This window comes from Nyctereutes procyonoides, unplaced genomic scaffold, assembly GCF_905146905.1.
Source record: "Nyctereutes procyonoides isolate TBG_1078 unplaced genomic scaffold, NYPRO_anot_genome, whole genome shotgun sequence".
In the NCBI taxonomy this organism is placed as follows: domain Eukaryota; kingdom Metazoa; phylum Chordata; class Mammalia; order Carnivora; family Canidae; genus Nyctereutes; species Nyctereutes procyonoides.
In genome coordinates this window covers 57,948,773-57,976,291 of record NW_026575043.1, presented here as the reverse complement: position 1 = coordinate 57,976,291, position 27,519 = coordinate 57,948,773, and the positions used below count along the sequence as shown (strand labels likewise).

Sequence of the window (27,519 nt, the reverse complement as noted above, 5' to 3'; positions counted from 1 at the left end):
CCCCTCCTCCCACTTGTGCTAAATAAATAAATAAATAAATAAATAAATAAATAAATAAATAAATAATAAATGGTAATAATAATAGCCAACATCTATTGAGCACTTACTATGTGACAGACTTTTTTTTTAAGATTTAATTTATTTATTCGTGAGAGACATAGAAAGAGAGAAGCAGAGACATAGGCAGAGGGAGGAGAAGCAGGCTCCATGCAGGGAGCCGGATGTGGGACTCCATCCTGGGACTCTAGGATCATGTCCTGGGCTGAAGGCAGATGCTTAACCACTGAGCCACCCAGGTGTCCCCCTCCGTTTTTATTTATTTATTTTGACAGACACTGTTCTAAAGCACTTCACTACAATCTCACAAACTAGATTTTATCCTTATCCCCGTATTATAGCTGGGAAAAGTGAGCTGCGGAGTAGAAGCAAAATTTACTTGCCTAACGTCACACAGCTTGCAAGTAGCAGAGTCAATCACAATCTGAATGCTTGTGATCTGGTCTAGAAACCACCCCTTTAAATACTTTGCTATATTTTCTATTAAGAAGAATTATCTGGAGGGGGCAGCCCGCGTGGCTCAGCGGTTTAGCGCCACCTGATTCAGCCCAGGGCCTGATCCTGGAGTCCTGGGATAGAGTCCCATGTCAGGCTCCCTGAACGGAGCCTGCTTCTCCCTCTGCCTGTGTCTCTGCTGTGTGTGTGTCTCTCATGAATAAATAAATAAATAAAATCTTAAAAAAAAAAAAAGAATTATCTGGAGGGCTGTGGAAACAGATTGCTGGGGCCCACTCCCAAAGTCTCTGATTCAGTGGGTCAAGAATTTGCATTGCTGAAAAGTTTCCAGGTGATCCCAATGCTGCGTTCTGGGGAGTACGCTGTAAAAATCTCTGTTGTAACTCATAATTGTTTTCATGATTTTCAAATGGAGAAAGAAGGATCATGATTAGTTCTCAACAGATTGTTGAATTCTGTGAGATGTCTAAGAGTTAAGATTATTAGCATTTTATTATAATAACCAATTATAGACAGCATCTATGTGGTAGGCCCTGGACTAGGCACTTTTCATGCGTTATCTTATCTAACCCTCACACAACCCTTGGAGAATTCTTTTTCCCAGTTTACACCAAAGAATTGGATTTGGGGAAATTAGGGAACTTGATCAAATTTATGTACCAGCAAGTAGTAATTGTGAGGTTCAGGTCAAAGACTGCTTAACTCCACAGCCTCCTTGACTACAATACTACAGACTTTGCATATAGTAGATGCTCTGTCTCTATGGATTTGCCTATTCTGGACATCTCATGTAGATGGAATCATACAATAGGAGGTCTTTTGTAACTGGCTTGACTTAGCATAACTTCCTAGTAATGATTTATAACATCTGTGAAATGTTGTCTATGAGAGAAGCTCATTAAAGACTGTGCCAAAAGTTTCTAAGGGAGCTTGTCATGCAGGTACCTTCTGCCTAGTGCATACCAAAATTCCGTACTCCCAAGAAGAAAGCCAGTAAACTATGTTATTTGCATAAACAATTAAGGCACACTGATCTACCCTTATCAGTTGGGGTGGTAGGAACCCTCCCCAAACACAAGTTCCCTGATCCTAGCCAAGGGCTAACCTCAGAAGCAGGATTTTCAAATGATAGCATTCCCAGGCCCTCTATGTTAACAGTTTTGTGCACAGATTTTTTTAAAAAAGATTTTATTTATTCATGAGAGACACCTAGAGAGAGGCAGAAACATAGGCAGAGGGAGAAGCAGGCTCTCTGTGAGGACCCCAATGTGGGACTCGATCCCAGGATTCTCTGGGATCATGCCCTGAGCTGAAGGCAGGTGCTCAACCGCTGAGCCACCCAGGCATCCCTGTATGTAGATTTTGATAGGGATTGTGCTGATCTGAAGATCATTTGGAAATGTAAGATGGAGAACACTGCCATGTTAACCATATTATTACAATTTATGAACACGTGATGTCTTTCCATTTATTTGCATCCTAATTCCTCTCAATGATGTTTTGTAGATTTTTAAAAAATATTTTATTTATGTATTTATTTTAAGATTTCATTTTATTCATGAGAGACACGGAGAGAGAGGCAGAGACACAGGCAAAAGGAGAAGCAGGCTCCCTGCGGGGAGCCTGATGTGGTATTTGAGCCTGGGACCCCGGGATCACACCTTGAGCCAAAGGCAGGTGCTCAACTGCTGAGCCACCCAGATGTCCCAATAAATAAAAATTTTTTTAAAAATTGCATTCCTATACATTTGAAAGGGATAATCTGAAAATGAAGAACATAATTCCACTTACAATGACATTTAAAAGAATAAAATACTTAGAAATAAATTGAACAAAACAAGAACAAGACTTGCACACTGAAAACTACAAAATATCAGGGCCCCTGGGTGGAGACTGCTTCTTCCTCTGCCTGTGTCTCCGCCTCTCTCTGCGTGTCTCTCATGAATAAATAAATAAAATCTTTTTGAAAATTTTATTTATTTATTTATTTATTTGAGAGAGAGAGAGAGAGAAAGAGCATGAGCAGGGATGGGGGAGGAAGGGCAGAGGGGGAAGTAGACTCCTTGCTGAGCAGGGATCCTGTTGCTGGGCTCTATCCCATTACCTAGAGACACCTCAAGCCAAAGGCAGCCACTTAACCAACTGAGCCACCTGGAATCCCACAATAGGTTTTTGTATATTGATCTTGTATCCTGTAACCTTAAGCTATTTATTAGTTCTAATAGTTGTGTGTGTGTGTGTGTGTGTGTGTGTGTGATCTTTATCCTGTTAACATGGTGGATTTCATAGATTGTCTTCTGAACTAGCTTTGCATCCCTGGAATAAACCCTACTTGGTCATGGTATATAATAATTTTTAGGTAGTACTAAATTGTTTGCTAGTATCCTGCTGACGATTTTGCATCTATTTTTACTTTGTACATTATTTATTTATTTATTTTAACTCATTTTTTTATCACTGTACACTCCTACAACACATATATATATATTCATTCTGGATATTAATCCCTTAAAAGATATGACTTGCAAATATATTCACTCATTCTGCAAGTTGCCTTTTCACTATACTCTGTTAATTGTGGTCTTGGTTGCACAAGTTTTAAATGTTGCTGTAGTCCCATTTATCTATTTCTTCTTTTGTTGCCTGTGCTTTTGAAGAAATCATTGCTAAATCCAGTGACATAAAGCTATTCTCCTATGTTTTCTTCTAAGAGTTTTATAGCTTTATGTTTCAGATCTATTTTGAGTGAATTTGTATATATGGTGTAAGACAAGGGTCCACCTTAATACTTTTACATGTGGGTATTCAATTTTTCTAACAACATTTATTGAAAAGACTGTCCTTTCCCCAAAGAATGGTCTTGGCACCCTTGTTGAAAATTGACCAAATTTCTGGGCACTCTATTCTATTCCTTCATTTCTTTTGATGGTGGAATAATATCCCATTGTATGGATATACCATATTTTATTTATGGCAAGCCTAACATTTTATCTCCTTATTTAATGACTAGGTGTAGTCATATCTGCTTGATTTATGGATTACTGAGCCCAGAAACCTGGCTTTGATTATTAGAATATTGTACCCTCTGAAAATGGTGTCTATTTTGTTTGCCTGCTTTGCTTTTTGCTTATTTTAATCCTTGGCCACTCAACATAGTGATGCTAGAACCTCAGTGTAGAGAAAATCAGGTGTATCTACCACAAAGAAAGCTAGCAATATATTCCCGGGAAAAGGGCAAGCTCCACTGCTAAGTTTTCTGCCTATGACTATCACAAAGTTCGAATCAAACCTAAAATAACTGTTTTGTAATCCACACTGCTAATATTCTTACTAACCCTGTCTGTATAATGCTTTCTAATTTTCAAAGCAGAGAATGATTTTTGTTTTATTACTTTTTCCACCCCAACCCACGTGCCACGTATCTCCCGCACAAGTGTCATGTTTATTGGAGGACATAATGACGAACACCAGCTAACATGTTTTGAGTCCACAACTCCCATTTTTAGAATATGTGCTGCCGAAGCGAGCACTGTTTTGGGTAACTCCCGAAGTGCTTTTGTCACACGCATTATCTCATGACCTCGTATGTTCCTGCAGCAACCTTACCACGTAGGTACTTTTATTCACTGAGCAGGGAACTGAGGGTTAAGTAACTTGTCAAGGCCGCAACGCTAAGGAGAGAGACCCAGGAGTCCGCAAAGGGCATCGCGCAGGGATTCTCCATTTTACTGAGAGGCAGAGGCCACTGGCGACAACGGGCCCAGGACTCTTGTGCAACCCAGGTGTCCTGACTCCCACGCGCAGACACCAACCGCTGTCCTGTTTTGCTGCAAGCTTCTGAAAATACCCGCCAAACAGAGACCCGGATCTTCCTCCACGGAGAATGCAAAATCTATGGCTGGAAAGCTTGAGCACAGAAAGGAAAAAGTGGTGCGCGCTGGCTGCCCGCGTTCCGGGACTCCCCGTGGAAACTCCGCCCCCGTTTCCATGGAAACGCGGCCGCGGCGGCCGCGGTCACCAGGGGGCGGAGCTCAGTGGCCGCTCCTCCCCCACCCGGTTTGCAACAGCTCCCAGCCCGCAGTCACCGCGGTCACCCTTTAACCTCCCCGTTCCTCTACTTGGCCGTCCTCCCTTTGTGTTGTCTTCTCGTGCACCCAGACAACATCCTGGAGCCCGCCCTCCTGCGCCGGCCCCAGCGGGGCGGGCGCACCCATCGTGCGGGCCTGGGAGTCTCCGAGCGCGGCCTTTGCGCCCCGGGCCCACCCCTCGGCCGCGGATTGGCCGCTCCCGGCCATCCCCCGCCCCGAGCAGGCAGGGTCTCAACCCTGCGGAAAGTTTTCTGCGCCGGGAGGAAGTTGTAAGTTTGGAGATTCTGAGAAAGCGGCTCCTGTGGTGAGTGGTCTGGGTGGCCATGGAGGAGCCCCCTTTGCGAGAGGAGGAGGAGGAAGAGGAGGAGGAAGGGGACGAATGTGGGCCCGAGGGGGCTTTGGGCAAGAGCCCCTTCCAGCTGACCGCCGAGGACGTGTATGACATCTCCTACGTGATCGGCCGCGAGCTGATGGCCCTGGGCAGCGACCCTCGGGTGACACAGCTGCAGTTCAAGATCGTCCGCGTCCTGGAGATGCTGGAGACGCTGGTGAATGAGGGCAACCTGATGGTGGAGGAGCTGAGAATGGAGAGGGACAGCCTCCGGAAGGAGGTGGAGGGGCTGCGGACCGAGGGCTCTGCGGCCGTCCAGGAGGTGAGTGCGGGAGCCAGGGTCCGGCGGGAGCAGCCTGGGCTGGCTGGGAGGACGCCCTCGGTGGCCCCGAGCCCCCGAAAACAGCCACAGCGCCTCTCCAGCCCTCAGATTTGCAGCATTCTTATGGGTCCGTTTATTGAGCACTTACTAGGTGCTGAGCCCTTGCTGCGTTTGTTCCGAATCAGGGGCCTCCAGCATTTTTGACCTAAGGCAGCGGCTCTCAGGCTTCGCGTGCAGGGAAACCACCAGGAGTGTTCGTTAAAGCACAGATTGATGGGCCCGAGCCCCAGAGTTTCTCATTCAGCAGGTCTGGAGTGGGACCTGAGAATCTGCATTTCCAACACGCTCCGTCAGATTTCGAGAATCTTGACTTAGAGTAAGAAATAAATTTTAGGGACACCTGGGTGGTTCAGTGGTTGCGGGTTTGCCTTCAGCTCGGGTCCCCTGATCCCGGAATCCTGGGATCGAGTCCTCACCGGAGCCTGCTTCTCCTTCTGCCTATGTCTGCCCACCTCCCACCACCCCGGCTCCCGTGAATAAATAAATAAAATCTTTTTTTAAAAAAGTATGTCTTTGGGGCAGCCCGGGTGGCTCAAGCGGTTTAGCGCCGCCTTCGGCCCAGGGCCTGATCCTGGAGACCGGGCATCGAGTCCCACGTCGGGCTCCTTGCATGGCGCCTGCTTCTCCCTCTGCCTGTGTCTCTGCTTCTCTCTCCTCTCTGTGTATTCTCAGAAATAAACAAATAAAATCTTTTAAAAAATAAAATTAAAAAAGTAATGTCTTAAAAAAAAAAAAAAAGGATGTTCAGAGTACCTTTATCCAGAACTGTGCCAAACTGTAATAAGTACAACAGGAGAATGGATTTTAAAATTGTGGTATAGTCACACAGTGGAATACTTACACTGCAGTGAGAAAGAGCAGAGCTGATACACTCAATTGTGTGCGTGACTCTCACAGATGTTACACTGAGAGACAGGAGCCAGGCACAAAAGAGAGCCTACTATATATTTATGTGAAATCCAGGAACAGGCAAAATAATCTGTATCTATAGAAGATGGATTGATGGTAACCCCAGGGAGGGAGAGTGGGAGGAGGGTGATTGCATGGGTGTACACCTATGCTAAAAATCATCAAGGGGTGCCTGGGTGGCTCGGTGGCTTAAATGCCAGACTCTTGGTTTTGGCTCAGGTCATGATCTGAGGGTTCTGGGACCCAGTCCCTGGTGGGGGCTCCACCCTCAGTGGGAAGTCTGCTGAAGATTCTCTCCTTTTCCCTCTCCCTTTCTCTCTGTTCCTCCCCTGCTCTCTCTCTAAAATAAATAAAGTATCTTTAAAAAGTCACCAAACTAGGGGCACCTGGCTGGCTGAATCAGAGAAGCATGTGACTCTTGATGTGGGGTTGGGGGATCATGAGTTCGAGCCCCACGTTCAAGGTAGAGATTACTTAAAATACATAAATATAAATAAATAAAAAATTTAAAAAAAATGGGATCCCTGGGTGGCGCAGCGGTTTGGTGCCTGCCTTTGGCCCAGGGCGCGATCCTGGAGACCCGGGATCGAATCCCACGTCGGGCTCCCGGTGCATGGAGCCTGCCTCTCCGTCTGCCTATGTCTCTGCCTCTCTCTCTCTCTCTCTGTGTGTGTGTGACTATCATAAATAAATAAAAAATTAAAAAAATACATAAATAATTTTTAAAAAAATCATCAAGCTATAAACTCAAGGTTAATGCATGTATGTTATACCTCCATTTTATAAAATTACCCATTATATCACTTTCCAATATTGATGAAACAAAAGTTTTAAGAAACAGTTTATCCTAACTCACCCTTATTAAATATGATGCAGAATCATACTTGCCTATTCCATTTTTGTGAGTTTTTAAATTCTTGTCGCAATTGATTAAATCAATATGAATTATTGATGGGTCTCCAGCTACAGTTAAAAAACAAAGCTGTTCTAAGTGGACTATCTCATTTAATCCTCTTACTATTAGTATATCCATTTTACAGAAATGGATGCATAGAACAGTTAAATAATTTGCCAGAGGACTTACTGCATGTAAGAAGTGAAGGCAGGATTTAAACTCAGAGATGCCAGTCTTAACCACCACACACGAACGGGTGCCTGGATGGCTTAGTCGGTTAAGCATCTGCCTTCAGCTCAGGTCCTGATCTCAGGGTCCTGGGATCGATCCCGACAGAGTGGAGAGCCTGCTTCTGCTTGTATTCTCTCTCTCTATCTCTGTTGCTATTTCTGTATCTGTCAAATAAATAAATAGTATCTTTTTTAAAAAGCCCACCACACACGGAATACACATTTGACCTTATTTGTTGGAATGACATTTGATGAGTGATGGCATGGTGCTGGACCCTGGGGCTGAAGTGATACATTAGTCAAGGACCCTGCCTTCACAAAACTCATGTCTAGTGGGAGAGGTAAGACTCCCATACCTCTAGAACCACAGTACAAGATCACAAGCTGAGAAGTGTGCCAGGAAAGGACAACAGGAAGAGAGTCGCTGACATTCACAGGGGAAAAAGAGGGTTTCTGGTCACTTCCCTTATGCACTTATTTCACCTACTCATTCATTCTGGTAACAACTGTCTTTGTAGATACAGTTCGACTTCCGTGTCTGTCATACGAGATAGTTGAGTATCATGATTTATAGCCTGGCTTTTGAAACTCAAGAGAAGTTAAATGACTTGCTCAGGATGGCTCAGCTCACATTCTGAGCTCATCCCTGCCACCTCCAACCCCAGGAACAAGGATGTGGAGGGAGCCCCGCCACAGACTGTGTACAGCATACTCTGCACAGAGGCTGGGTGAGTTCTTTGTATGGGGCTCAGTGGACAAGCTTTATCAACCCTCAGATGAGATGGCATTTGCCTCCCAAATTGCAGTCTTAAGAGCAGGGGTGGGGTAAAGGGCAGAAAGAATTGAGTGTTTAGTGCCACTAGGCAGTTCATAAAAATACACCTTATTTTTTTTTTTTCTTTTTAAATTATTTTTAATTGTGACAAAGTACATTTATTTATTTTTTTAATAAATTAATTTTTATTGGTGTTCAATTTACCAACATACAGAATAACACCCAGTGCTCATCCCGTCAAGTGTCCCCCTCAGTGCCCGTCACCCATTCACCCCCACCCCCCGCCCTCCTCCCCCTCCACCACCCCTAGTTCATTTCCCAGAGTTAGAAGTCGACAAAGTACATTTAAATTTTACCACCTAACCGTTTTTAAGAGCATACTTAAGTGTCATTAAGTACATTCATGTTGTGCAACCATCACATTCCAGACAACAACAAAAAATCCTAACAGAAAATCCTAACATTTGGCTCCTGAGGGAGAATGCCTAGAGGGACCAGACTCACTGGATTAAAGGGAAGGAGCATTTGAAATTTGGATAATATGTAATGCTAAATTGCACTTCACAGAGGTTAAGGAGACCCACTCTTCTGGCAATCAGTGCTGGGGTCTGCTTACCCACAGCCCTTACAACACTGATCCTTGTCAGTCTGACAAGAGGAACATGGTCACTGTTGTGTTTCTCTTTATATTGCACCTTGTTCTGTCACCTGCAGAACGTTCCAGTGTGGTTGTGCCTTAGTTTTTATTTAACTGGGTTTCTATTCATGGACATGTAAGTTGTTTTCAAACCTTTGCTTAAATTTTAGGTTGAAAACATTTCAAACTTACGGGAGAGTTGTAAGAAAAGCACAAGGGACACCTGTATACCTTTCACCTGGATTCAGGTGTTGTATTCAGTTTTGTGTATGTGTAGTATGTCTTTGAAGATATACACCAGGGGCACCTGGGTGGCTCAGTCGGTTAAGTTTCTGATTTTGGCTCAGGTCATGATCGTGGAGTCCTGGGATCAGCTCCATGTCAGGCTTCCTGCTCAGTAGGGAGCCTGCTTCTCCCTCTCCCTCTGCCCCTCACCTCATGCTCTCTTTTACTCTCTCAAATAAATAAAACCTTTAAATAAAAAAGAAGATATACACCAAAGTATTTATACATACACACAAAACCACATATATGTAATATATATGTGCATATACAGAAATTATATGTATCTGTATTATATATTCAGTTTTTCTCAAATATCTGTTTTGGTTTTATTTTTAAAATTTTAGGGATCCCTGGGTGGCGCAGCGGTTTGGCGCCTGCCTTTGGCTCAGGGCACGATCCTGGAGACCCGGGATCGAATCCCGTATCGGGCTCCCGGTGCACGGAGCCTGCTTCTCCCTCTGCCTGTGTCTCTGCCTCTCTCTCTGTGTGTGTGACTATCATAAATAAATAAATTAAAAAAAAATTAAAATTTTATTTATTGAGAGACAGCACAAGCAGGGGGAGCAGCAGAAGGAAAGGGAAAAGCAGACTCCCCACTGAGCAGGGAGCCTGAGGTGGGACTCAATCCCAAGACCCTGGGATCATGACCTGAGCCAAAGGCAGACACTCAACCACTGAGCCACCCAGGTGCCCCCTTCTCAACTATTTGAGGGACATTATGTTAGTTGTAGGATTAGTAAAAGATTAGGGCCCTTTACCCTAAATACTTCAGTGGGTATCTCACAAGACATATTATTGCATAGCCACAAATAAATGATCAAATTTAGCAGAAAAAGGTGAATAGAATACAAAGACCTGGGATCCCTGGGTGGCGCAGCAGTTTGGCGCCTGCCTTTGGCCCAGGGCGCAATCCTGGAGACCTGGGATCAAATCCCACGTCGGGCTCCCGGTGCATGGAGCCTGCTTCTCCCTCTGCCTATGTCTCTGCCTCTCTCTCTCTCTCTCTCTCTCTCTCTCTCTCTCTCTGTGACTATCATAAATAAATAAATAATTAAAAAAAAAAGAATACAAAGACCTAATATACTATCCCTATTCAAAATTCACAATAATATCCTTTACAGCATCTTTTTTCTGGTGCAAGATCCGGTCCAGGGTTACGCAGTACTTTTGTTTTGTATTAAAGATTTTATTTATTCATTCATAAGAGATACAGAGAGAAAGCCAGAGATGCAGGAAGAGGGAGAAGCAGGCTCCATGCAAGGAACCCGACATGGGACCCAATCCTGGGATCCCAGGATCTTGCCCTGGGCTGAAGGCAGGGGCCAAACTGCTGAGTCACCTAGGCATCCCTACACAGTACTTTTGGTTGACACATGTCTTTAGTTGCCTTGAATCTAGAACAGTTCCTCAGCTTTTCCTTGTCTTTTATGACCCTGAGATTTTTGATGATTATGTATCTGTTGGTTTGTAGAATGTCCTTCAATTTGGGTTTGTTCCAATGTGTTATGGGTAAATTCAAGTGATACATGTATAGCAGGAATACCATTTAAAAAAAAAAATTTTTTTTTTTTTCAGGAATACCATTGAAGGGATTCTGTGTCCTAGTCAGTGCATTGTATCAGGAGACATTTGACTCACTTTGCCATTATTGGTGTTGTTAACTTGATCACTTAGCTAATGTGGTGTCTGCTAGATTTCTGCACTGTATAGGTGCCTTTATTCTCCTTTGTCATTCATAAGTGTTGTGGGAAGATACTTTGAAACTGCAAAATATTCTTTCCCCCAACAAGCTTTTACCCAAAAGGTTTAGATCCATTCATTAATCCTGGCTGAATCAATTATTACTAAGTTGGTTAAAAAAAGGATGATTTTTGGGGGGGATAAAGATTTTATTTTTGGGGCGCCTGGGTGGCTCCATCGGTTAAGCATCTGCCTTCAACTCAAGTCATGATCTCGGGGTCCTGGATCAAGTCCCACATCAGGCTCCCTGCTTGGCGAGGAGTCTGCTTCTCCCCCTTCCTCTTTCCTCCCTCAACTCCCCACTTGTGCTCTCTGCTCTCTTGAATGAATGAATGACTTTATTTTTAAGTAATCTCTACACTTAACATGGGGCTTGAACTTACAACCCCAAGATCAAGAGTCTCATGCTCTACCGACTGAGTCAGCCACGTGCCCCAAAAGGATGAGCTTTTCAACTTTCTCATCTTCTACATCCATTAATTGGCCTTTTGCTATAAATTCCCCATTTCCTTCCCTGTATTTTTTTTTAAAGATTTTATTTATTTATTCATGAGACAGAGAGAGAGAGAAGGCACAGACACAGGCAGAGGGAGAAGCAGGCTCGGTGCAGGGAGCCTGACGTGGGATTCGATCCCGGGTCTCCAGGATCAGGCCCTGGACCCAAGGCGGTGCTAAACCTCTGAGCCACCAGGGCTGCCCATTCCTTCCCTGTATTTTTTTTTTTAATTTTTATTTTATTTATTTATGATAGTCACACAGAGAAAGAGAGAGGCAGAGACACAGGCAGAGGGAGAAGCAGGCTCCATGCACCGGGAGCCCGATGTGGGATTCGATCCCGGGTCTCCAGGATCGCGCCCTGGGCCAAAGGCAGGCGCCAAACCGCTGAGCCACCCAGGGATCCCCCTTCCCTGTATTAATCAGAGTTCTCCAGAGAAACAGAACCACTAGGGGATATAGCTATGATATAAAGAGGATAGTTATTTGAGGAATTGGCTCATGAAGTTATGGAGGCTGAGAAGTCTTGTAATCTGCAGGCTGCAAGCTGGAGAACCAGGAAGTCTGTGATCTGGGGAGCTGATGGTTAAGTCCTGGTCTGGAACCAAAAGTGTCAAAGTCTGAGGGCAGGAGAAGGAGGCTGTCCCCCTAGAATTCACCCTTTTTCCACCTTTTGTTCTATTGGGGCCCTTGGTGGATTGGATGATGCCCGCCCACCCATCAGGGGGGCCATCTGCTTTACTCCCTGCATCAATCCAAATGCTAATTAACGTCTTCCAGAAACACCTTCACAGACACACCAAGAAATAACATTTAACCAGGTATCTGGGCATCCCTTAGAACGGTCAGGTAGATGCATAAAATGAACCATCACATCCCCATTAATTAATTAATTAATTTAAAATTTTAAATTTTAAGTATGAACTCCTGAATTCTCCTTTTATGTGGAGTGTTATTGTCCATTCCTGTAATTATTCACTTTTATGCTCAAATTGAGTATCTCAGTCTGGCCAGCGGGAGCTCCTTCAAACTGTCATTTTGAGGTGTCTCCATTCCTTACACAAGGAAAGGCTCCAGGTTCATCTCGTGCTTTCCCTGATTCCAGACCTGGAATCAGCCATTCTCCAAGGAGCTGTGGTTCTTTTCTTGGAGAACAGTATTAGAACTTTTGTTTCTTTCACATTAACCAGATGCTTCCAGCAGGCTGTGTCTCAGCTGATAGGGTTCCTGGGAGTAATAAAACAGAATTTTCCTTTCTGGGGTGAACAGTCCATCTTCACAAGGGAAACCGTATAAGCGACCAACATCTTTTTTTACAGGTAAACCTGGGACCAGACAAAATGGTGGTCGACCTGACAGATCCCAACCGACCACGCTTCACTCTACAGGAGCTGAGGGACGTGCTCCAGGAGCGCAACAAACTCAAGTCCCAGCTAATGGTGGTGCAGGAAGAGCTGCAGTGCTATAAGAGGTGGGGCTCTGCTGCTTTGGGCATTCCTGCACCGCAGAGCCAGACCCTGCCTGGAAATCCTTGACATGTTATGTATTTGTTCTGATGTTCACTCAGGCAGTTTATTGAAGACCTACTACATGCCAGGTGCTATTCCTGGCACCGGTATAGTAGTGAACAAAATAGAGAAAGCCATGCTAGTCTAGGGGGAAGATAGGCAATTGATAAGGAAGTCTGAAATAACACACAGCATAATGGTAGTAAGTGCTCTATATAAAACAAAGTGACAGGGGTACCTGGGTGGCTCAGTCAGTTGGGTGTCTGACTCTTGATTTTGGCTCAGGTCATCATCTCGGGGTTGTGTGATTAAGCCCTGTATCGGGCTCCTTACTGGGCATGGAGGCTTCTTTTTTTTAATTAATTAATTAATTTATTTATTTATGATAGTCACACAGAGAGAGAGAGAGAGAGAGAAAGGCAGAGACACAGGCAGAGGGAGAAGCAGGCTCCATGCACTGGGAGCCCGACGTGGGATTCGATCCCGGGTCTCCAGGATCGCGCCCTGGGCCAAAGGCAGGCGCCAAACCGCTGCGCCACCCAGGGATACCCGCATGGAGGCTTCTTAAGATTATTTCTCTCTCCCTCTTGCTCTGCACCTCCCCCCTCCTTTTTCTCTCCCTCAATAAACAACAACAACAACAACAAAAAACCAAGATGACATATGACGCAAAATGCTGGAGGTGGGAGATGGGCCTATTTTTAATCGGGTGGTCAGTGAAGATCCCTCTGAGGTGGATGACAAGAAGCAGCCAACCATGTAAAGATTTGTAGGGCAAGAGTAGAGTGAGAAGTACTCAGTATGTGAACCACCTTGGCTAATTTAAGAGACCCAACATGGTAGAAGTTGGAACACAGGTAGAGGATGAGAGGTATGCCTTATGAGCCACAGGAAGGACCTAATTTTTTTTCTCTAATTTTATTGTATGTGAAATGAGAAGTCATTGGAAAGTTTTTTTTTTTTTTTTTTTTTTAAGATTTTATTTATTTATTCATGAAAGACACAGAGAGAGAGAGGGGCAGAGACACAGGCAGAGGGAGAAGCAGGCTCCATGCAGGGAGCTTGATGTGAGACTCAATCCCAGGTCTCCAGGATCACGCCCTGGGCTGAAGGCGGCGCTAAACTGTTGAGCCACCGGGGCTGCCCCATCGGAAAGTTTTAATCAAGGAAATGATGAGATCTGATTTACTGTTTCATTTATTAAGTAGGCCCCATGCTCAGTATGGGCTTGAACTCACCACCCTGAGATCACAAGTCAGAAGCTCTATCAACTGAGCCACCCAGGCACCCCTGATTTAGTGTTTTAAAAGAGCAAATGTGTAGGGCACCTGGCTGGCTCAGGCAGTAGAACACGTAAGTCTTGATCTCGGGGTCATGAGTTCAAGCCCCGAATTGGGTGTGGAGCCTACTTTAAAAAAAAAAGTTTGGGGGATCCCTGGGTGGCGCAGCGGTTTAGTGCCTGCCTTTGGTCCAGGGCGCGATCCTGGGGACCTGGGATCGAATCCCACGTCGGGCTCCCGGTGCATGGAGCCTGCTTCTCCCTCTGCCTGTGTCTCTGCCTCTCTCTCTCATTCTGTGTGACTATCATAAATAAAATTAAAAAAAAAAAAAGTTTGCCTGGGCAGCACAGTTGGTTGAGCATCCAACCCTTTGTTTCAGCTCAGGTCTGACCTCAGGGTTCTGGAGTCAGGTGTCAAGCTCTGTGCTCAGCAGGGATCTGCTTCAGTATTCTCTCTTCCTCTGACTCCACCCCTCTCCCCTACACTCTTTCTCAAATAAATAGATAAATCTTTAAAAATAAAATATCAAAATGGTAACTTGATAACTGAACTACTTGATTAAGTAAGAGAATGTGCTTGTTCTTTGGAAATACATTAAACTTTGGAAATCTTAAACTTTTTCTGTAAGTTTGGAATTATATAAAAATTAAAAGCAGGAAAAAAAAAATTAAAAGCAGGGATGCCTGGGTGGCTCAGTTAAGCATCTTCCTGCAGCTCAAGTTGTGATCCCAGAGTCCTGGGACTGAGTCCTGCATCAGGCCCCCTGCTCCATGGGGAGCCTGCTTCTCCCTCTCCCTCTAACCTTCCCCCTGCTCATGCTCACTCTGTCTCTCATTAAATTTTTTTTTTTAAATTAAAAGCTTAAAAAGATCACAATAGGAGCACCCAGCTAGCTCAGTCAGTGGGTGGAGTATGCAACTCTTGGTCTTGGGGTCATGAGTGTGAGCCCCATGTTGGGTGTAGAGATTATTTAAAAATAAAATCCTAGGGGCTTCCCCGGGTGGCTCAGCGGTTTAGCGCCGCCTTCAGCGCAGGGCGTGATCCTGGAGATCCAGGATCGAGTCCCATGTCAGACTCCCTGCATGGAGCCTGCTTCTCCCTCTGCCTGTGTCTCTGCCTCTCTCTCTCCTCTCTCTCTCTCTCTTTGTGTGTCTCTCATGAATAAATAAATAGAATCTTTTAAAAAATAAAATCCTAAAAGAAAAAAAAACACACAATAACATGTCTAGGGGAAAGATTGTAGGATAAGCGAGAGAGAGGAAATAAGAAGCTGTTGACCTATCGGGTTTGGACTTTGCTGTCTCCATCTGCACCCTGTTTCCCAAAATGTTTTCTTTCATATAAGTGCTTCTTGAAAAGGGGGCTCTAAAAAGAAAAAGAAAAAGGGGCTCTGTGGTTGAATAATTCTGGGAAACCACTGAGTTAAACAAAGCAGATTCCCTTAGTGACAGGAGGGAGATTCTCTCTCCCTTAGAGAATGAAAACTCAGCACCAGCTAGTATTTATCAGTGCACGCTGCGTGCAGGCACTCTAAATGTATTCCAAGCATCATTTCGATTAGTGCTCATGGCAACGTGAGTTAAGGTTATATTATGTCCAAGATGTTCTATGGTTCAAAAAGGTCAGATACCTGCTTGAAGTCCCATAGCTGTGATGACAATGGTGAGATGTGACCCCAGACAGCCTGATACAGAACCTGTGCTTTTAGTTATCATACCATGTTCAGACTCTGATAGTTGTTTTTTTTTTTTTTTTAAGATTTTACTTATTTAGTCATGAGAGACACAGAGAGAGAGAGAGGCAAAGACACAGCCAGCGGGAGACGCAGGCTCCACCCAGGGAGCCCGATGTGGGACTCGATCCTGGGACTCCAGGATCACACCCCCGGCTGAAGGCAAACGCTTAACCGCTGAGCCACCCAGGCATCCCAACTCTGATAGTTTAGAAACAAGAAATATGCTGACTCAGGGGCACCTGGGTGGCTTAGTCGTTAAGTGTCCTGCCTTCAGCTCAGGTCATGATCCCAGAGTCCTGGGACTGAACCCTGCTTTCCCTCTCTCTCTGCCCCTTGCCCTGGCTCATGCTCTCTGTGTCTCTGTCTCTCAAATAAAAAAAAATCTTTTTTTAAAAAAGTATTTTATTTATTTATTCATAGAGACACACACACACAGAGAGAGAGAGAGAGAGAGAGAGGCAGGGACACAGGCAGAGGGAGAAGCAGGCTTCACGCAGGGAGCCGGACATGGGACTTGATCCCAGGCCTCCAGGATCACACTCTCAGCTGAAGGCTGTGCTAAACTGCTGAGCCACCCAGGCTGCCCTCAAGTAAATAAAATCTTAAAAAAACATAAATTCATTCAATATAAAGTCATTAAGGGGGCAGCAGTACAGTAAAAATGTTCTAGCAAACCAAATCCAAAAGCGCTGAGTTCTGCCAACAGGAATTTTTTTAATATATTTTATTTATTCATGAGAGACAGAAAGAGAGAGAGGCAGAGACACAGGCAGAGGGAGAAGCAGGCTCCATGCAGGGAGCCCGATGTGGGACTCGATCCCGGGACTCTAGGATCACACCCTGAGCCGAAGGCAGATGCTTAGCCGTTGGGCCACTCAGGCTTCCCTGCCAACAGGAATTTAATCATCTTCCTTCTGCTGAAGTTGGAACCACATTAATGGAAAGACTTGTCTTCCTCTCATTTAATAAGTACTTCAGACACAGGTAGTTAAAAACAGGAACGGCTGAACTGCTGAGGCTTGAGCAGCTTGTTAGCGAATAGAGCGACATGCTTTTATTTCCAGTTTTGAATTCCCAGAGAGCAGCAGCTGTGCACTTGCCATCTGGTACAGGCCTGTTGACAGCAGGATTCTGTTTACTCACTTGGGTTCTGTATTCTAGAGGAACCAGCATGTCAGCTGAGATATTCTAGCAACTGCATCAGCTTGGAGGTCCAAGATCATCCCAATGATTGTTTTGAGTTGAGGCAGATGTGGTAGGCTGCTTCCAAAGATGGCCACGAGTCTTCCCATCCTGCATGCCTTCTGCAATAAGACTTTCCCTCCCCTCAAGAGGTAGAGTCTATTTTCCCTCTCCTTGAGTCTGGGCTGCCCAGTCAGTGACTTACTTGCTTTGACCAATGGAATGTGGTAGAAGCAATACTCTTTGGCTTCTGAGGTTAGGAGATCCTGTTGCAGCTTCCATTTTTGTCCTCGTAGAATTTTTTGTTCTTGTGGAATGCTTGAGACCATAGTTCTTTTTTTTTTTTTTTTTTTTTTGAGACCATAGTTCTGTGAGGAAGCTCAATACAGTACCAGGGAGAGGTCACACGAAGAAGAGAGGTACCCCAGCTGACAGCCCCAAATGTGACCCGCCTCCCACATACCCCACCAAGGCAATAAGAAATGGAGCCATCATGAGAAATCATAAATCATGGGATGCCTGGGTGGCTCAGCAGTTGAGCCTCTGCCTTCGGCCCAGGGCATGATCCCAGAGTCCCAGGATTGAGCCCCACATCGGGCTCCCTGCATGGAGCCTGCTTCTCCTCTGCCTGTGTCTCCCTCTGCCTCTCTCTCTCTGCGTGTCTCTCATGAATAAATACAATCTTTAAAAAAAAATCTTCATTGTTTCAACTCATGTGGTTTAGGGTATTACATAACAATAGGCCATGGAAAAGGGGGTTTATTGGTAACAAATAAATAATGTATTAGTATTATTACTGTAATATATAAATAATAATATAAATTAATAAGACCTCACTCTTTGCCAAGGAGAGAGAAGGATGAATCATGCTCTCTGACTCTCATATCTCAAGAGGCATCAGTCTGCTGGGCTGCCATAACAAAATACCATAGACTGGGTGATTTGTTTATTTATTTAAGATTTTATTTATTTATTTGAGAAAGAGGACAGTGGGAGAGCACGAGTGAAGGGGGAGGGGCTACAGGAGAGGGAGAAGCCGACTTCCCGCTGAGCAGGGAGCCCTGACTCGGATTGGGACTTGGACTCAGACTTGAGCTGGATCCCAGGACCCTGGGATCACAAATTGAGCCCAAGGCAGACGCTCAACTGACTGGAGCCACCCAGGCACCCAGATTAGGCAGTTTAAACAATAGAATTTTTTTTTCTCACAATTCTGGAGGCCAGAAGTCCAAGATCAGGGTGCCAGCATGGTTAGTTCTGACTCTTTGCGGCTTCTTGTACACAGCAGAGAGAGCAAGCCCTCAGACATCTCCTCTTATAGGGGCTTTAACCCAGCCATGGGGGCCTTGCCCTAATGACCTCATCTAAACTCCTGGGGATGGGTTTGGCTCTGTAGGTTAAGCATCTGCCTTCAGCTCAGGTCATGATCCTGGGGTCCTGGGATCGAGCCCCATGTCGGGCTCCCAGCTCTGCGGCGAGCCTACTTCTCCCTCTCCATCTGCCCGTCCCTCTGCTTGTGCTCAGTCTATCTCTCTGTCAAGTAAATAAAATCTTTAAAAAAAAATTATCTCCCAAAGTCCCCATCTCTAAATACCATTACACTGGAACTTAGGGCTTCAACATCTGAATTCTGGGGGACACAATCCAATCTGTAGGAAGGGGGAAGCACCACAGGTATAAAGTAGCAAGCAGGTGCCACAGCAAAACACCTAAGTGGATACACAAGCTATACCAGGTCAGGCATTGAAATATTGCATTGTAGTCAGGCTTCCTTTGGTTGCAAGTGACAGAAATTCAGTTCAAACTAGCTTAAGTACAAAAAGGAATTTGTTAACCCACATACCTGGGAAGGATTTTGGATTTTGGGGCTGTTTTCAGAAATAAGAAACTGCAGTCAAGGCCTCAGGGTTGGAGAAGCCAGAGACTTGTTGCCTCTTTCTTTCCTCCTTGCGTCCGCTTTGTTGGCCTCATTTATCTTGTGTTGTAGACACACCTGGGAGTCTTACGAAATGTGGTTGCTGGCAATGCCAGTTGAACAAATGAGAAAGAACATCTTTCTTCCAGCTTCTATACATCAAATCCATGGAAATAACTCTAGTTCTCTTTAAGTCAGCTGATCTCAATATCTTATCAATCAATATCAATTTAACTAGACATACCATCTGACTTACTATACTTTTAAAATTTCACTTAATTTATTTGTTTATCGATTGCTTCCTTCCCCGTTGGAAAAATAGAAATTGCATGATAGGAGATAGTTTTGTTGTTTTGTTCACTGCTGTAGTGTCACGTGCTATGTATTATTTCACTAATGATGATTATCTCATTAACCACTCAGTCCTAGGAGGCAGTTACTCTTATTATCCTCATTTGATTTATTAGAAAATCAAGGCTTAAGTTAGAGAATTGAAACATGGTCATATTCCTAAAAAGTGGAGAAGCTTGGGTTACTAGCCAATGCAGTTAGACAAGAGAAAGTAAGAAGAGGTATCAATATTGGAAAGGTGGCAGGGGGAGATTCTTGTTATTAAGAGCAGAATCTCTCTGACTCTAGCTATCAATGATAATATTATTAATGTAATAATGATTATTAAGACCCTTCACTTTCAGAGCTTCACAGACAGAAGGTCTGCAATAAAACATCCCATTTATTCTCTTTTCCCCAGTGGTCTGATTCCTCCAAGAGAAGGCCTGGGAGGAAGAAGACAAAACGACACCCTTGTCTCCAGGACCAGCAATGCCAGCAGTAACAAGGAGGAGAAGACAATCATAAGGAAGCTGTAAGTTACTTGCTGCCCCATTGCCACTAAATCATTGTTGAAGGATGGAGTGGAGGCCCAAGGAGGCTGGCTAGCTACCCAAGGTGGGAATGCTCTACAATCCTGATTGGTCATGCTGCCACTGTTAGGAAAATCTGAGCTGGACTATTATGAGATCTGTTGGGCAGCAGTCGTCGTCGTCTTCTTCTTCTTCTTCTTCTTCTTCTTCTTCTTCTTCTTCTTCTTCTTCTTCTTCTTTTAAGGTTTTATTTATTTATTCATGAGAGACACAGAGAGAGAGAGGCAGAGACACAGGCAAAGGGAGAAGCAGAGGGACTCCAGAACCACGCCCTGGGCCAAACACAGGCACTAAACCGCTGAGCCACCCAGGGATCCCAGCAATCTTCTTTTTTTTTTTTTAATTTTATTTATTTATTCATGAGAGACATAGAGAAAGAGGGAGAGACATAGACAGAAGGAGAAGCAGGCTCCATGCAGGGAGCCCGATGTGGGACTTGATCCCAGGACCTCAGGATCACAACCTGGGCCAAAGGCAGACACTCAACCACTGAGCCACCCAGGTGCCCTGTTAGGCAGCAGTCTAAGCACTTGACATATATTAATTCATTGGCTTTTCATAGTGACCCTGTGAGGTAGGAGCTACCATCATCTCCATTCTATAGGTGGAGAAATAGGTACCAAGAGGCAAAGTAATTTGCCTGAGGTCACCCAGATAGTGAATAGTGAAGTCAGGACTTGAACCTACTACTCCAACAACAAGAAAAATAACAATAATTACTAGAGTTTATGGTCCCATAAACTGGCTGGCTCAGTTGGAGAAGCTTGTGACTCTTGGTCTTGGGGTCATGAGTTCAAGCCCCTCACTGAGTGTGGAGATTACTTAAAGGATGGGGGTGGGCTGATTCATTACCTCTCTTACCTCCAACTTCAGAGGACCCTATGTCTCCCATCATTGGGACACAACAGTTTCCTTTGATTACCCCCCTTGTGTTTATGCTGCCTTGTTAATCCCTCATTTCTTTGGGTGCTAAGGCCCAAACCAGAGAATGTGGGGTTACTTGTTTAAATTCAGATTCCCAGAGCAGCTTGGGTGGCTCAGTGGTTTAAGCATCACTTTCAGTCCAGGGCCTGATTCTGGAGACTCAGGATCGAGTCCCATGTCAGGCTCCCTGCATGGAGCCTGTTTCTCCCTCTGCCTGTGTCTCTGCCTCTCTCTCTCTCTCTCTCTCTCTCTCTCTCTCTCTCTCTCTCGGTCTGTGTGTGTCTCTCATGAATAAATAAATAAAATCTTTAAAATAAATAAATAAATAAATAAATGCAGATTCCCAAACAATAAATAAAGTAAATAAAATAAAGTAAAATTCAGATTCTCAGAAGTCAGGTCTACAATGAAGCCAAAAAATCTGGATTTCTTTTTTTTTTTTTTTTTAAAGATTTTATTTATTTATTTGAGGGAAAGAAATAGTGAGAGAGCATAAGTTGGGGGAGGGGCAGAGGGAGCAGGAGAAGCAAACTCCCCACTGACCAGGGAGCCCAACTCAGGCTGAGGTGGCAGGACCCTGAGATCATGACCTGAGCCAAAGCAGACACTTAACTGGCGCAGCGGTTTGGCACCTGCCTTTGGCCCAGGGCGCCATCCTGGGGATCCGGGATCGAATCCTACGTCGGGCTCCCAGTGCATGGAGCCTGCTTCTCCCTCTGCCTGTGTCTCTGCCTCTCTGTCTCTCTCTCTCTCTCTGTGTGACTATCATAAATAAATTTTAAAAAAAATTTAAAAAAAAAGGAGTGATGTGTAACTCAGTCGATTATGCATCTGCTTTCAGCTCAGGTCATGATCTCGAGGTCCTGAGATCAAGTCCTGTGCTCTCTTTGGCAGCACATATACTGAGATCAAGTCCTTCATCAGGCTCCCTGCTCAGCAGGGAGCCTGTTTCTCTTTTCTCCCTCCTCTCCTTCCCTGTGGCCATGCTCTCTCTCTCTCCCCCAAATAAGTAAATAAATAAATAAAATCTTTTTTTAAAAAGATTTTATTTATTTATTCATGAGAAACAGAGAGAGGCAAAGACAGGCAGAGGGAGAAGCAGGCTCCCTGCAGGGAGCCTGATGTAGGACTTGACCCCAGGGATCACACCTGACAGCAGATGCTCAACCACTGAACCACCCAGGTGTCCCTTAAATAAATAAACTCTTTAAAAAATAAAAATTAAAAAAAGGAGTGAATAAAAAGATTTAAAGAAGGAACATCTTACAGACACGTGAGCAGGGTTAAGGGAACCATCAAGGGATACAGAAGCACTCCAGCATGGCAGTGTGGGCCTAGGGAGCTGTGAGGCAAAGGGAGGTGGTGGTGGTGGGGGTCCATAGAAGGACATAGCAACTAGTAATACCAGGCCTGGTGGGGAAGGAGCTGGGGCATAAATACACCTCCCCTCCCTATCTTCCCAGCACCTTCTGGCACCTCCCATTGGCTTGCTGCTCTCGTCCACTGAACTCAGCCTCTCCTGAGTAGACAAGGGGACAGAGAAAGGATGAGATGAATCTGAGGGGCACACAGCCCACTTAATATGCACATACATAGTTCAGTTAAGTGTTACCAGACTTTCTGGAATGCCTGCATGGAAAACTGCTCTGTCAAACAAGACTACATGAAACCAAAATAATTCATCCCTCCCACAAATATTTACTGGGGGCCTGCCATGTGCCAGGCATTGTTCTAAGTCCTGGGGATGCAGTGAACAAGATGAAGCCCTTGCCTTCATGGTGCTTACACTCTAGCAGGGGAGTCAAAGAGTGTGCAGGTAAGGAAGTATATTAACACTTCATCTTCAGCTATCCATTAAATAGGCAGCGGAGAGAGAAGTTGACAGGGGTAAGTCCTGGAAGGCTTCTGTGAGGAGGTGACAGTCAAGCTGGGCCCTGAAAGATCATAAAGATCTGAGGGAAGAGCATTCCTGGCGGAGGGAACAGCCAAGAGGCCTGAGATCAGTCAAAGCAGGGGGCAGGGGGTCCCAGTGAAGACCTTGAGTTTCACTCTGAACACTTTGGGAAGACACTGGAGGGTTTTAGGTTGGAGAGTGACATGACCATATTTACATGTAAAAGCTCCCTCTGTTTTGTGGAGGAGGTGTGGGGGGACAAGTCAGAGCATGGCCTGGGGGAGTGTTTCTTTCACAAGGAAGGTTCTCCTGAGGTAAAGTAAGAAGGAAAGAGCATCTCTATGCCACACCAGGTGGGGCACTTGGAGACATTTGTTCAGCACTTCTATTGCCTGGGCATCCCATTGTAAATAAGGCTTCCAGGAGTGGTAAGCTACTGGTTTCTCTGCCTCTTCGAGGAGAGTTCTTTGGGCCCCTTAGAGTTTGGGCTTGATGTGGCAAAAAATAAAATGTTTGTTCTGTGCACAAGCCAGCCTGAGGTCTTGTGTCTAACGAGCACAAGGCCATAATTTCATGGTCAGACAAGCTTATTAAGCTAATAGAATGAATGAATGAGTGAATGAATGAATGAACAATCTTCTGAAGAAGCAAGTCATGCTAGAAGGATTTTCTTTATCCTGAGGGCAGTGGGGAGCCATGGAGGGTTTTAAGCTGAGGAATGATGTAGCTCTCTGTAGTGATACGGTCGTTCTGGCCATGGTGTGAGTGGATTGTAGGGGTGGCGGGAAGGCTGTTGTGCTCATCACAGTGACTTGGACTGGGGGGTGGCAGTGGAGGAAATGAAAAGTGTTAGGACTAGGAACAGATTTGGGGTGTGATGACTAAAATGTAGCAGATGGTGGGGAGGAGCTGAGAACAACCCCCGGGTTCCTGGCATGAATGACTAGGCAGGGGATGATGTCACTTCCTGAGACAGGGAACTGGTGGGTGAAGGCAGTATGCAGAGGTTCATGGGAGGATGGCTGAGCCCTCATGCCTATATACAAACACGAGTCAGGGGCCCGCCACAGCCATTGCCAGCCGAGCTGCCAACCCTCTGCTGGGGCAGGGAGTTGTCTTCAACAAGAAGCACAAGCCCAGTCCCCATCACTGGCTTTACAACCCACCAGCCAGCTCTGGGACTTTCTCATAGCTGGAACTAGCACTGAGATTGAACGTTGTGATCAACCCCAGATAGCTTTCTCTCTTTTCAAAACTTTGTATACGATGGGGAGAAACACTGAACATTGGGTGTTCATGTCTCAGGAGATTTCTCGGTTTTATCCAAGAATTTACATGCCAATCTTTATTCATCGCAAAGATCCATTTTATAGTTGTAGGTAACAGGGATGCTCCTTCACAATAATACCTCCTGAAGTTAAAAAAAAGCGGGGGGGGGGGCGGGGTTCAGACACCATCTTTGTGCACAGCACAGTGCATGAGGGGCTCTGGATCCAACTTTCCATTCCGCAACTTACTGTGTGACCTTCAGCCTGTCAATTAACCTTGCGGGACCTCAGTTTGCTAGTCTATAAAATAGGGGTATTGATGGCACTTAGCTTGTCGATGTGTTATGAGTGTGAAATGAGCTGATAGATAGAAAGCCCGTGAGCGGTGCCTGCCCCCAACGAGCCCAGAGCAAACGTTTGAGTCAATGGCCTACAAGAGCCTCTTACAGATTCGGCAGTGTTCTGCAGGCCTAACTTTGTTCTATCTGTGCCCCCTGACCTGGCAGCCCTGGTGGCTCAGCAGTTTAGCTCCGCCTTTAGTCCAGGGCCTGATCCTGGAGACCCAGGATCAAGTCCCACGTCGGGCTCCCTGCACGGGGCCTGCTTCTCCCTCTGCCTGTGTCTCTGCCTCTCTGTGTGTGTGTGTGTCTCATGAATATTTAAAAAAAAAAAATCTGTGCCCCCTGACCCTTTTCTCTCTACACCCAGGTTCTCTTTCCGATCAGGGAAGTAGACATAGATCTCAAGCCATGGTTCACACAGAGGTTCTCAGACTCAAGAAGTCAATGCAGCAAGACTTCCAAACTCATCTCGGTGCCACACATACTCACTGGATTTACTCACTTGTTTCCCCTGAAAGCACCAAGGAGAAAGGAGGTGAGGCTCTCTCATGGACATTTCTCCCCTGGCTGCAGAACTGGACACCCCGGAAGGCTTGGCCAGGGCAAGGGAAGCAGCAGAGAGAAATCAAGAAATTAGAAGGAAAGTGAAACGAGGCCCACTTCCTGCTCCACGTCAGCCACCCCGGAGGGGTCTCCAGTGTGCACATGTGTGTTCTGCTTGTCTGGTCTCACAGGTGACCTGGACCTTTACCATGTAGTCACAGCAAAATTCATGAGCCCAAACAGAGAGGGGAGGGAGAGAATGCAGGAAAGGATGGCATTGACACTCCAGTGGTGATTTCACAGATATTTAGGGAACATATGATTTTGCTAACATGATTTTCTTTACATGACTTTGTATTAAAGTGAAATGACTTTTATGCTTTCTCTGAGTGTTTTTAGAGTGGTCTCTGGGGTTATGTGACTTTGGATAAGGTGCTTCAGCCTTTCAGAGTCTCGGCTTCCAAATCTGTATATACTGTATGTATGTATTATATGCATATTTATGTGGTGATGCATATATGCGGCATATATATTTCAGCGACTCTAAGTGATACACCAGTGTTTTGTGTGTTGCTATGAGAGAGAAAAAAATGCTGCAAATTTTTAAAAATCTTTATTTATTTGAGAGAGAGAACATGAGCAAGGGGAAGGGCAGAGGGAGAATCTCAAGCAGTCTCCCCACTAAGCATGGAGCCTGATGCAAGGCTCGATCCCACAACCCTGAGATCATGACCTGAGCCAAAATCAGGGATGCCTGGGTGGTTCAGTGGTTAAGCATCTGCCTTTGGCCCAGGGCGTGATCCTGGAGACCTGGGATCAAGTTCCACATTGGGCTCCCTGCATGGAGCCTGCTTTTCCCTCTGCCTATGTCTCTGCCTCTCTCTCTGTGTCTCATGAATAGATAAATAAAATCTTTAATAAGTAAATAAATATTTTTTTAAAATTTATTTATTTATGATAGTCACAGAGAGAGAGAGAGAGAGAGGCAGAGACACAGGCAGAGGGAGAAGCAGGCTCCATGCACTGGGAGCCCGATGTGGGATTCGATCCCGGGTCTCCAGGATCGCGCCCTGGGCCAAAGGCAGGCGCCAAACCGCTGCGCCACCCAGGGATCCCAAGTAAATAAATATTTAAAAAACAAAACAACAAAAAACAAAATCAAGAGTGAGATGCTTAATCTACTGAGCCACCCAGGTGCCCCTATTATTCTTTTTTTATTTTATTTTTTCTTTTTTTATATATAAAAGTTCCCAATTAAAAAAAAAAGTTCCCAACTAACCAAAACATCTTTTTTATTTTTTTAAATATTTATTTATGTATCTTAGTGAAGGAGAAAGGAAGAGAAAGAGAGTAAACATGGTGGGGAGGGGCAGAAGGAGAGGGAGAGAATCATGAGCAGACACTTCACTGAACACGGAGCCCGACATGGGCCTCTATCCCACAATCCGGAGATCAAGACCTGAGCTGAAACCAAAGAGTCAGATGCTCAACCAACTGCACCACCCAGGTGCCCCCCCCCCACCCCGCCAAATAACCAAAGCATCTTGGGAAAGAACAAGAAAGCTAGAGGTCTTACAAACCTAGATTTCAAGATATACCACCAAGCTGCAGTAATCAGAACAGTCTGATACTGGCACCAAAATAGACACATAGATCAATAGAACAGAATAGAGAGTCCAGAAATAAACCTACACTTATATGGTCAATTGATCTATGACAAAGGAGGCAAGAATATACAGTGGAGAAAAAGGCAGACATGGTGCTAAAGAAACAGGACAAATTATAACATTAAGATGCTATTGATTTTAAGGCTCATCCTGATTTCAAAGATGTTAAAATGTGTGTGCCGGGGGTGGGGGGGAATGCATTTAGGATTCAGTGAAATACAGTTCGTAGAGAACGGCTGGCTGGCTGACTTTGCAAAGAAACTAACGGGCCTGCTGAACATGTCCTATGAGCCGGTCGCCCTGGTGAACGACCCTGGCTCACTGTATGTTCCACCTGCTGCACGGCTTACCTCGTTTATTCCTGTAACACCTCGGGGAGGTGGGGACTGGCACTAACACCTCAGTTTACAGATTTGGAAAGTCAAACTCCAAAAGGTGAAAGTACCCTACACACGTCACGTGGCTGCCCAAGATGCACACGTGGGCCTGATTCTAAGGCCTGGGATCCTACCTGCAAAGTGAAATGTGCCCCTCTTCTCCAAAAAGCACTAATGTTAATAATGAAGGTGTGTATGTCTTGACTGTACCCCTCGGAAGACCCTCTGCATACTGCCTCTCTGTACCTCTGTGGGATGGGTATTACCATCCCTGTGGCACACCCAGCACAGGGGGGCTGAGGATCTCGTCCAGGGCCCCAGCTCAAAAGTGGTAGAAGTCTGACCTGAACCCAGATGTAAACTCCACAGCCCAGGCTTCACCCACGCTGCCTGCCCAGAAATGCTGCTGCACTGAGGCAGCTCCAGAATGCCATGTTGGCAGAGTCTTCCTTAGATCAAGGGCTCCTGATTCCTAACCCCAGATGATGCTGCAGTCCTCACAGGGTGCTCCGCTCTTAACAGGGGAGAGGGAGGGGAAAGCTTGTTGTACCTTGGAGGTGAGAGCTGGCTGGGAAAACGAATCTATACATCCTGCCTTCGAAGCCCTTGCAGACGCTGTGCAGAGACTGCACACGGGTAGGGAGACCACACAAGTGTGTGTGTGTGTGTGACGGGGAGAGTG

General features: G+C 45.3%; 1 protein-coding gene across 1 annotated transcript; it reads left to right on the top strand.

The window, feature by feature from the left end:
- Positions 1-4,794: 4,794 nt before the first annotated feature.
- On the top strand, positions 4,795-25,175 carry RILPL2 (Rab interacting lysosomal protein like 2). Its single transcript, XM_055323159.1, has 4 exons — positions 4,795-5,254; positions 12,600-12,751; positions 19,652-19,765; positions 24,618-25,175. Exons 1-4 carry the CDS (start codon positions 4,925-4,927, stop codon positions 24,640-24,642), a joined length of 621 nt encoding a protein of 206 aa, XP_055179134.1. The 5' UTR covers positions 4,795-4,924; the 3' UTR covers positions 24,643-25,175.
- Positions 25,176-27,519: the final 2,344 nt, after the last annotated feature.